We start from the raw sequence: 12,005 nt of genomic DNA, 5'->3' as shown, positions 1-12,005 counted from the left end.
TAGAGTCCGAAAAGTCTGCACTAGGACAGGAAGGGTTGGTGTTTCTCCCAGGGCCTCCTACGCAGGAAGCTTCCTGCAGTCCAAGCCTGGGGCCCCTCTCTGGTATTCCCATAGACCACAGAAACTCACTAGTGCCCCTTTGCCTTGGAAGTTTTTTTTGGGGTGTACTCACCTGGCACAAAGCAAGTTGTGAGGGGTTTTCTGAAAATGCACATATTGACTTTTATGTGTTGTTTTCTATCACACACCCAGAATCTTTCAGCCATGACGATATCTATAAATTAAATTCCACTATGAGCACAATTATGGGCCTATAAAAAGGGGGTAATTTTCTGTTGTTATTATGTCTGATCATTACATACATTGATGGTCTATTAGAAGCTATACCCCCTGACTGGAGAGAGAGAAAAGAAAGAAGGCATTTGCAAAGATGAACTATACAGCTTCTATTTGTCTTGGTTCATTTATTTCCTTTTGTTGGATCAAAATTTAAACAAGAAGAAAAAGAAGGGGAAAAGGTTTTATGAAGCTTCTTAAAACCTGGACATAAAGGATTTGGGATTACTGTCTTGTTTTCTAAATTACATTTTTTTTTCTTTTCTCAAGATTACAAAGAGGAACATTCATTTAGACACACACAATGAGGTTTCACTAGGACGACTATGGAAATTAAGGACAAATGGAAGAGACCCTGAGCAGCCCTCAGTACACTGAAGGTATATTGCAACCTTCTCTTGGTCTGTATTTGGTTGCATGGAACAGTCATTTCATTTCTCTGGGTCTAATTTTCTCATTTGTAAAACCATCAAGTTCAAGCACATGATCCCTGTTTCTCTTTCTAGCCTCATGCCCTAAAAGTCATTGAGTTTTTAACTCTGGGAAAGTGAACAGTTAAAAATCAGATGCCATCTTCTAGCTGCAACTCAGAGACAGAGCTGGTCCAGTGTAGAATATTATAGATCTTCTTTTTGTCCTGTATAAACAACAATGACTTACTCTTGTGGGAGGTCTTTGCCTCCATTTCTGTATCTTCTAGGCACTCATGTTTTCTGATCGCCCTTCTGTGCACGGGGAATGACAGACAGGCCTGGCATCAGAAACCAGGTTACAATTCAAATTAAGAAACTGTAGACAAAAAGAGACTCCCTCACTGGCTGGGATGACTCCTACCCATTGGTTACCAGCATCACGATGTCGGGGCCTGCTATACTTCGTTCACCTTTATTCCAGTCCTGTTATGGGCCTAATATAACCCCTAAAATTCATACAGAAGGTCCTAACCCCCGAGTCATGGTGTTGGGGATCTTTGGGAGGTAAATCAATCATGAAAGTGGAGCCTTTCACCGCCCTTCAGCCAAACAGTTCCTGAGGGACAATGACCTCACTGTTAGAAAAGACTTTTTGTTAGCCAGATCTAGCTGCCACAACACATTGCTATGCTCTAGGGCCTTAAACAACAGACACTTACGTCCCTCAGAGCTGCCGGCCAGGAAGTACAAGATTATGGTACCAACAGAGCTCCGGTTGGCAGAAAGCCTGTTTCCTGGTTTGCAGATGGCTGTTTCCTTGCATCTTCATGTAGCCAAGAGAGAAAAAATAGTTGCTTCCTACAAGAGTTCTAATCCTATTTGTGATGGCTCCACTTGTACCTAACTTATTGAAGGCCTTGAGAACTTTGTTCCTCTTGATCCTGAGACAGAACCTTTCCAGAGAAAAGAGAATGAGAATGAAGAGGAGTCTGTGATGCGAGTAGGGACTGTGAATCATGAAGGAGATTTGCTGTGGAGGGAACAAGCTCTTTTCTAGGTCACCTGGTGCGGCTGCCTGGACGCATGATGGAAAGATGCTTCAGATGTTCTCTGTGCTGAGGCCCGAGGACCAAGGAGTTTGAAGACCTAGAGTTGGGGGAGAAGGCAGGAAAGAGGGAATGGAATCCAGCAGAGGTGATCACACACAAGGAATCATTCCCCTCACTGGATTGCAGCCTAGGAAGAAGTTTCATTAGCCTAGCATTGAGGTTGTAAAACAAAAGTCAAGAGTTGAAGTAATGCTTGAGAAAATTACAGGGGATCTTTGAGTGGAAAGTGGTTGATATCAAGATCAATTAAAGAGGTCTTTCAGGCTTCCAAAATGAAAGATCCAGAGGGCTTTGCTAAACTGAGGACAGTTCACATAATGCTTCTAACCAAACCTAGGCATAGTAGCTCATGTCTATAATCCCTGCTACTCAAGAGGAAGAAAGCAGGAAGATTGCTCTTCCAAGCCAGGCCAGGCAAACTGTGAGACCCTATCTAAATCAGTAAGTTGGGTGTGTGGTACATTTCTGTAACCTCAGCTGTTATGCAGCTACGATGTACCTCTCACCACTCCTACGTCTCAGATGCTTAGTGCAGCACAGAGTGGTATATATTTTATCTAGGAGAATGTTCAGTGCTGCAGCACTGAACCAGGATGTGTCTAATCATAAGACCACAGTGACTGGATCCCTGTGGTTTAGTGTCCACATAAACATCCTAAACATCAAATCTGAGTAGTGGTGAGGATTCAGACAGTTCACCTGTGATGGTAAGCGCCACAGGGCAGGGGCTTGCTCTCTGAAAGGATAGTGCATCTCTCCTCTCTGTGTCAGGATTTTAGTCAGGATTTCCTAGAGAAACAACCAACAGCTCATATGCATGAAGAAGGCAAGGACTGGGAAGGGCTCAGGGAAGGTAGAAGCTCCCAAAGCTACAGCATAGGGCGGCCTAAGAGGCTGGCGCTTCCATTAAGAGCTGGCATTGCAGTTTTCAACCCGAATTTTCCAGGGCAACAGACTGGAACCTTAGGCAGCTTTCTCTGTGGCGATCATTAAGAGCGTCAGCCAACTTGCCCCCGCTGTGCCATAATACCTGAGGAAATACACTGAAAAGGTGGAATGGTTGGATTTGATGAATGTTTCACAAGTTTCAATCCATAGGCCCGTTGTTTGGTCCTGTGACCACATAATACACCACAGCAAAATGCCCAAGGGAGAAGTAGAGTAGCAGAGAGAGAAGGGGGGGGGAGACTTAAGCCCAAATTTCTCCTTTAGGGCATGCTCCCAATTTCCTAACTTCCTCCCCCTTCAGCCCACCTCCCAAAGCCTCCCGTCACCAGAAGACAGATGAGGACTTCTCTCCACTTCCCAGTTCCTACACAGAATCCCAGTCCCTTGAAATCTGTATTTAAGGAGACCCCAGCAAGGTGGGAGTTCAGCAAGGATTTGTTTTAGTAGAAGAGGATAGAGTAGAAACAGAGAAGAGAGTAACATATCCTGTCCCCCAAGCAGGACATGGGAGTTAAAGACTCAAAATGGCAGCTGTGACCTGCTGCCTTTATTCTTCCTGAGCTGGGTGGACACATGCAGTTGAGCTTTATAGCAATGACCAACCATTAGATGTGGGTTCTGCATGGCCAAGATGGCTGCTGTTCATGGTGATAAGTCAGAAAATAGAGAAACAAAGAGAGAAAACATGAGTTTTAGGACTGCCTATTCCCAGATAGGCTTCTCCCTTTCTATCTCTACCCATTTAGGAAGAGCCTGCAGCTTTTTCCCATTACAAAGGAGAAGGTAGATTTAAATCATGCCTCTTACATCTCCTACTCTTTTAACTTCGCATCCAAAAGGAGGTATGGTGGGAAGGAAAAGTTGTTTTCTAGGGTTCTTTTCCCCCATTTTCACTTCCTGGTTTTAATGTGTAAATCTGGCCCTTTCAACATTTGTTCAAATGTTTCTGTCTCCTCACCTCTGTCCCCTGACTCACCCCCCACCCCCTCCAATGGCACCACGAGTTGCTGACAACACCTTAAACACAGGGGCCTTGGGGGCGAGGTCAGTTATCCCAGAGCCACACAATAGCAGTCAGGAAGCTGAGTTCATCCATGACTGCTGAGACATTCATCATCGAGGGCCATCCACTCTCCTCAAGTGCTACTGAACATACATGATAACCTCATAGCTACCTGATTTGGCTCATAGGTTTATAGGAAACCTTCCAGACGTCTTTGAGATGTGTCTCCTCTTAGGCCCATACTGAAACAAGCAACACATGGAGCCGAGGGCCCAGTGCCCCTCAAGTCTCTCCACATTCTATATAACTCCCTTCCCGTCGCGAGCCAGGCTTGTGATTGCTACTCTCTACTACACACCTAGCCCTCAACACAAAATGCCTAACCCCAGATGTGCAAGGCGCTTTCCCCAAACCCCATCACACCTGCAGAGTCTCCAGTGGACACCAGCCACCCCATTCCCATTGTCTGCATGGAGTTTGCCCTGGGGTCTGTCGCCAGCAAGGAGGACAGGTGGAGGGGCTTCCCCCAGCTGCCCATGCAACACAAGGGCAGGACGCTGCCCCAGCCTGTAACCCTAGAAACGCCCTTCCCCTCTCTCCCTTTGCTGCTTTTTAGGTGGGCCTGGCCTGAGCGATGAGCAGTATAGGCGGCCCGGCTTCCTTTGCGACCCCCTGCACTCTGGGTAGGCAACTGGCAGCCTGGCATTGGCAGTACTGGTTCTGCCACCCATCAGCCTGCCGCCCTAAACCAAAGCCCCTCTGCTTTCACCCACAGCACTGAGCTAGGAGGATGTCTGTCTTTGTGCAGTCGAAAGTTGCTGTAAATATGAGATCAAAAGAGAATTTTAGTTCAACTCTCTTCTTACAGTCAAAAAGAGCCAAAAGCGATGATCTCCAAAGGTCAGAGTGGGCTTCCAGGCTTTTGGGCTCTTCAGGTAACTAGGAAGAAGCTGATGGAGTTTTCAGGATCTTCCCATTGGCCTAACTAGACAGGAAAAAGCGCTGAAGTGATTGTGGACATGGCCTGTGCAACTTCAAAAATGAAACCATGATCCAGAGTTTCGATGAAACTGAGCGCTGCCCTCTCCACACGAGGACCCATCAACTCTCCCGATATCCGAGAGAGACAAAATACTCTAAGCAATTAAGTACATGGCTCATTATGTGGATAAACACAGGCTGGCAGGCCATTGATGTATTTGTTATTGGTGCATCTATTAATTACTTTTCATTCTTGAGAGCATGCTGAGGTAAATTATCCTGTGTTCCTGAGGTGGAAAATGATGCCCAAGATATGCCCTACTCACAAAAGACCTCCGTGGGGTAATCATAAACACACACGTAGGCACATACAGGTTAATATAATAAAGTAAGATTCTATTTGCATATGACCTGTCTTTCCAATTATTGTAACTATTTCTGCTTTTCCTTTCCTGTTTCCCGTTACTACACACTGCTTGAAACAGAACAGGCCCAATAAATACTTTCCAAAGTGAATGAATGAGTGGATGAGTGAGTAGGTGAATGGATGAATGAATGAAGACAGAAGAAGCAATAGACAAAGACTCCTAGAGAATTTGAATTTGACCTTGAAGAATGGAAATTATTTTTCAGGTCCATAGGAGGTATAAAGAATAATCTGATTAATGATTATGAATGCATCAAAAAAAGACATAAGCAGATAAAGTATGGTTCAAAGACAACAGCATGGGGGACTGGTGGGAAATACAATAGCTATAAATGGCATTTTAGGTTTCTGGGGCAGGATTCTCAGCTATTGCACTCAAAAGTTTGGATTTTTCTCGTGTAGGACTGGAGAGCTGAGGATTTCCGAGCAGGAAGGTGATTCGATGTTCTTCTGCTAATTAGAAAAGTGGCTCTTAGTCAGCTTTGTGGATTGGCTAGAGCTTGGGAGACCAAGAGAGCAGGCAGCATTCTGGAGATACTGAAAGAAGGATTAAAACTGAGACCATCTGAAGGGACAAAGAGGAAGGAATAGAACTGAGAGGTATGTGAGGATCTGAGGGCTGGAAAGTGATAGCAGATTAGCAAGATAGCAATGATGGAGGTGGAAAAAGCAAAGACCAGCTCTGTGGTGAGCAATGGAATGGATGCCAGTTAGAAAGACCCAGGAAATAGTTTGATGTTTATGTCCAGAACTTCTAAGTCAAAGAGCAAACATGGCTGGGTGCTGGTGACTCCCTCCTGTAATCCTAGCTACTGAGGAGGCTGAGGTCTGAGGATTACAGTTCAAAGCCAGCCTGGGCAGGAAAGTCCATGAAGCTCTTATTGCCAATAAACGACCAGAAAACCGGAAGTGGTGCTGTAGCTCAAGTGGCAGAGCACTGGCCTTGAGCTGAAGAGCTGAGGGACAGCACCCAGGCCCAGAGTTCAAGCCCCATGACCAACAAAAAGAAAAAGCAAATATGTATGTATATATTTAGATATGCCTCGATATGTATAAAACTTTATATATCTATATAAATTATCTTTATCATATTATTATAAATTATCTTTGGTTAAATAGAGAAAGAACAGTGAAATAACAAAAACATACAACCACACATCTCTAACCCCAGCTACTTGGGGATGGAGGCAAAAGATCTCAAGCTTGAGGCCAGCCCTGGCAAAGTTAAACTCTACCTCAAAAATTATAGAACCACAAAAGGCTGGGGATAAGCCCTGGATTCAATCCTCAGTATTGAAGGAATGAAGTACAGGAAATGAAATCATTTTTAAATAATTAAATGAGGAAAGAAATAAAGCTAGGAATATTGAAATCATGGAATAAGGCCATCATTTTACATAGTGACAATTCACTAGACATTTTATTTATCAGGTTGTATAAATGCCAGGCCCTAAGCCATCTTGAGGTAAGTTTCAATGTCCTTTAGACCTGTGAGCCTATCCTTAGACATCTTGCCCTGCGACGGGAGTCCACTGAGAGCCAGACATGCAACCAAGCTCTGGGAAGACAAAATCTACAAATCTCTGGTCTTGCAAAGATGCAAGTTGAAAGTTTTGTCAGACATGAGCTCCAGGTCAATTACAACGAAAGTAAAATTAAAACCCAACCAAGTTCTGGGAAGGAGCAGGTCAGCAAGGTCAGAGAGAGAGAGTTTCTCCCAAAGGACTAACACTTAATCTAAGACCAGAACCCATGAGGGGCAGCAGAGCAAGAAACAGGCAGTCCAGGGGCATGCTGGGAAGAAGGAAGTAGACTTGAAAGAGTTCTGTGGGAGGGAACAGAGGAAGTCCAAGGAGAAAACAAAGGCAAAGCTGGTCAAAAGGGACTTAGCAGGAAGGCCAGAGGGTTAAAGCAGCTAACCACCACTTGTCTTGGAGGAACCAGGAAGGAAAAGTCTCCACTGTTTGATAAAACTCATGAAGTGCCTAAGAAAGAAAAGTATGTTAAACTGAGCTAATTAAATGAGCTAGAGATGCATAACAATAATGGCTTATGATAGTGTGTTTAATGAATTTTAACAAATTAACTCAATTTAAAATAATTTAATCTTCAAGGAAAGTGGATTAGCACAATGCCTAAATTATACGACAGTTCAGTAACTATTACTTGTATCAGGGCTACTCTTGCTCAATCTCTAGTTTTCCTATGTGGGTTGGTATTTTCTAGACTTCTCATCAAATTCAACTAATATAAGGAAGCAGCTAGAGTCTTCCCAGGCTTGAAGATGGGGACCTTTCAATATCCTGCCAGCCTCCTGTCAATCATGCCACAGAAGTATGACACCTTCAATTTTGCAAACCAGGAAGAAACTCTTGGAGCTTGAGACTAATACCACTAAAGGGCTAGGCACTAGTCCAGCCTGAATTCCTAGATACTCAGCAAGCTGAGATCTAAAGGTCACTGTTTGAAGCTGGCCTAGGACTCCAATTATCAACCAAAAAGCCAGAAGTGGAGCTGTGGCTCGAGTAATAGAGTGCCATCCTTACGCAAAAAAAGCTGAGGGGGCAGCACCCAGGGCCAGGGTTCAAGTCCCAGTACTGCACATTCACACACACACACACACACACACACACACACACACACACACACGTTTTTAAAAGTCACCATGTGGAAGCAGCAGTCACAGCTCCATCTTGACCCATCCCACAATATTCCTCCTGAAAAAATAATGCTTTTTTAAAAAGTAGTTTTAAGTAATTAAATGACTTTAAACACAAGGGGCTTTAGGGCTTTTTTTAAACCCCAATGGAAATGCAAAGGGAGACTCAAAATTATATGTGCAGCATTCATTACTTAAATCTGACTGGGTGGTTGTTTCTCTGAATGAATGCACTTAATTAATTCTTCCTCCTAGCTTATTGCTAATTCTCAGCTATAATCTATTTCCTTTCATCCCAGGGGTAATAAAAGGACAACAAAAGAAGGATCCAGTGATTTGAAATTCCAGAATTTCTCTCTGCCAAAAAATAGGTCAGAATTTTTACTTGTTTATTAATAGAAAAGTGACGTTTTAATTCTGTGGTAAACAAGACTATCAAACAGACAGACAGAGACAGAGATGGGCAGAGACAGAGAATGTTAATACAATTAAATTACATCACTGGTAGTGATTTTTTACTTTGCCAGTCATTGGAGCTTGAACTCAGGGCCTGGGCACTGTCCCTGAGCTTCTTTTGCTCAAGGCTAGCACTCTACCGCTTGAGCCACAGTGTCACCTCCAGCTTTTTCTGTGTACTTGGTAGGAAGGACTTGAGCCCAGGGCTTCATGCATGCTAGGCAAGCTCTCTACCATGAGCCATACTCCCATCCAGTGGTTGTGATCTTAAGAGACCAAGTAAGGGGCTCTGACGGAGGAATAGGGGATTTGCAGGCAGGTGGGGGGTAGACACCTGGGCTGAAAACTCCAGGGTTCCATAGCTTTACAGGACAGGGCTGCTTTTATCCCTTGCTCAGGTTTCTGAACAGCCCCACGAGAGAGACACTGGGGAGGCAGCCACGCATCTGCCAGTGAGTGCTGGCTGATGGCTCAGGGATCTGGCCGTAAACCCACCTGAGAGTCGCACAGACAATCCTAGCCAACCTCCCAACACTCATGGGGCCACTGTGCCCAGCCCGACTCCCTCTCCACAGCTCCTCCATGAATACCACCAGCCCCACCATTCCAAGTTCATTCTGCTCAAGTCAACCTGCCAAGCATCCATCAGGTTCTTCTGTGTCCGTGACACTGTCAGGAGCCCTGAGATCATAAGACATATTAGATGAATACTTCACTGAGGGTTGGGGGGGAAGCAGGATTGCCTGTGGGACAGAATATGCATGTTATTCTTCAAAATCACTTTAAGAAAGGAAAAACTGTAGCTGTTCTCTAATGTTTACCCTAAATACATTTGAATAATGCATGTTTAAGTCCGTTTTTCTGAGTTCTTGACAAAAGCAAGAGATGGGAAATGGAAGGGTTAGAAAGCCGCCTGTCGAATGGAGAGGGTTGAAGTAATTACATACATCAAAGTAATATTTACTGTTACTTTTGAGGGGGGAAGAGACAGTGAGAGGAGAGCAGTGGTTTTTTTCCAACGCAAATTATTTCAGGATGTGTCATAGCATGCTCAAGATATATTAAAAAGAGCAACAGACGATGTTTCTACAGCCTATTCCAAACCATTTATAAATCTAACGTTTAAAACAAATTCACATATACATACAAATCTCTGTACCACTGCATATTTTATAATGGAAGTATTATATGAATATAAATTAGTACTTGAGATACATAAATCAGATTAAAATGTCTGAAAACAACATATTTGCATCTACTGTCTTACTTCTATAACTATTATGCCAACATATCATTGCCCATAAAAATGACACACAGCATTTGGGGATGGATTGGGGCTGTGGCAAGATCCTGGCATCCCATGAGCCTCCTGGGTCCAACTGGAATCTCAGCAAACCTGCCCTTTTTTAGCTGCCTGACAACCAATAGCTATATCCATTTGTAAACTTTAGAAGTGATATGTAGAAAAGTAGACTCTCATTCAATGCCAAATCCCCTGAGCATATAACAGTGTCTGTATTTGAGGCTTAAATAAATGGCTTCTAGCTGGGCACCGGTGGCTCACGCCTGTAATCCTTGCTACTCAGGAGGCTGAGATCTGAGGATCATGGTTCAAAGCCAGCCTGGGTAGAAAAGTCCATGACTCTGATCTCCAATAAACCACTAGAAAAACAGAAGGGGCACCATGGCTCAAGAGGTAGAGCACTCACCTTGAGCTGAAGAGCACAGGGACAGCACCCAGGCCCAGAGTTCAAGCCCCACGACCAACAAATAAATATACATACATACATACATACATTCTGTAATAGGCCTGCAACAGAGTTGGTCCTCAAGAAAGAAGCATCCACCAGTGTGTACTATGCACTAGACAGCGTCCTAAGGGCTGAACACATGGCTCTCATTGGATCCAACCCATCACGCTTCCATTACTCTGCCCTTCACAGGAAAGAAAAACCCAGCCCAGAGAAGAGTTAAAAAACCCTCTTGAAGCTACATATCTAGTTACACTAAGATGATCTTTGTAGAATGGAAACCATCAATTCACTCAACAGGTACAAAAGGGTCATCCACCTCCCAAGTTCAGAGGCCGGGGCTGAGCGGAGCACTGGGGCCCGGGTATAGGATACTGCCCAGAGGCTTCCAAGAAAAGCACAGTATGTGCAATTGACTCACTCTGAAAGATAAAATGAATGACAGGGAGTTTGGAGGGTAAATGGGGAAGGTGAAGAAAGATGAATGTGGCCAGTATATGCATATTCATACATGAAGATACAATCAAACCTGTTGAAATTGAGGAAGCAGGTCAGAGATATGCAGGAGAGGGAGAAGGAAAAGGAGGGAGGGAGGTCATGAAAGGCTGGATTTGAATTCACACTCCAAATTCTGTATCACTTCTGTATTCTAATGATCAAAACCATCTTCTACATCAGTTGGCCCCTCCATGTGTTTAGTTTCCACATGAGCCATTTAGCCAACCACAGATCAAAAGCATTGCAAATGAATTTCCTTTGATAAGCATGTGCAAGTGTTTTCTTTATATATATGTGTGTGTATAAATACATATATATGTATACGTTTATATATTATTGTAAAGATACTATACCGAGGGGTTACAGTTACATGAGTAAGGTAATGAGTACATTTCCTATCGAGCATTGTTAACCCTTCCTTTGTTTTTCCCCTACTATCCCTTCCCTTCCTACCTCCCCAACGCCTCCCTCACCCCCCCCCTACATATTGTAAAGTTCATTTTCAACATAGTGTCTCATACATCTCATTGTTACAAGGGGTCAACCTGTATCCTTGTTTCAGCACTTTGTTATTTCCCTTTCTCTCCCAAATTAGAAATATGTATGTACAAGATACAGGACACCAGAATCAGATTCAGTGACAACAGGGGCTATAGCACAAGGGAAGAACATACAAAATTAAAAAAAATCACATAGTACTTTAAAAACAACAGTGAGAAGATAAAACCTTTTGTGTCCCTATCTTGGGGTTCATTTTGCCTAGCATCATCTTATCTGGTCATATGTACATAGCTTTTGACCTTTTCTGCTTCTCTAGTAAGATTATACTAGATGTATACTAGTAATTGCAAATAAGGGAAACCATGGGACCTATGTTTCTTTGGGCCTGGCTTACTTCACTTAATATAATTTTTTCCAAGTCTTTCCATTTCCATTGGGGCAGTGTCATTCTTTCTGATGGAGGCGCAGAATTTCATTGTGTATATATACCACATTTTCTTGATCCATTCATCTACTGAGGGGCATCTGGGTTGGTTCTAGAATTTAGCTATTGTGAATAATGTTGCAATAAACATAGCTGTGCTGGTAGCTTTAGTATGGTCTTGTTTGTGATCATTTGGGTAAATGCCCCAAAGTGGGATTGCTGGTTCATAGGGGAGCTCTATGTGTAATCTTTTGAGGAACCTCCATACTGCTTTCCAGAGTGGTTGAACAAGTTTACACTCCTACCAACAATGCAGTAGGGTTCCCTTTTGGTCACATCCCCTCCTGTTGTTATTAGATTTCTTAATTATAGCCATTCTAACTGGGATGAGGTGGAATCTCAATGTTGTTTTCATTTGCATTTCTTTTATGGCTAGAGAAGTTGAGCATTTCATGTATCTATTGGTCATTCTTATTTCCTCTTCAGAAAAGTCTCTCTT

General features: G+C 43.4%; 1 protein-coding gene across 1 annotated transcript in view; it reads left to right on the top strand.

Moving 5' to 3' along the window:
* Clnk (cytokine-dependent hematopoietic cell linker) overlaps nt 1-12,005 on the top strand; it is a 121,396-nt gene that overhangs the window by 47,199 nt on the left and 62,192 nt on the right. The window contains exon 3 of the mRNA XM_013008884.1: nt 8,176-8,247. Within this exon, the coding sequence (XP_012864338.1) occupies nt 8,176-8,247 (72 nt within the window). The remainder of the gene's footprint in view (nt 1-8,175; nt 8,248-12,005) is intronic.

The sequence above is a fragment of the Dipodomys ordii genome, unplaced genomic scaffold (genome assembly GCF_000151885.1).
Source record: "Dipodomys ordii isolate 6190 unplaced genomic scaffold, Dord_2.0 Scaffold8, whole genome shotgun sequence".
In the NCBI taxonomy this organism is placed as follows: Eukaryota; Metazoa; Chordata; class Mammalia; order Rodentia; family Heteromyidae; genus Dipodomys; species Dipodomys ordii.
This window is presented reverse-complemented; position numbering and strand designations above follow the sequence as displayed.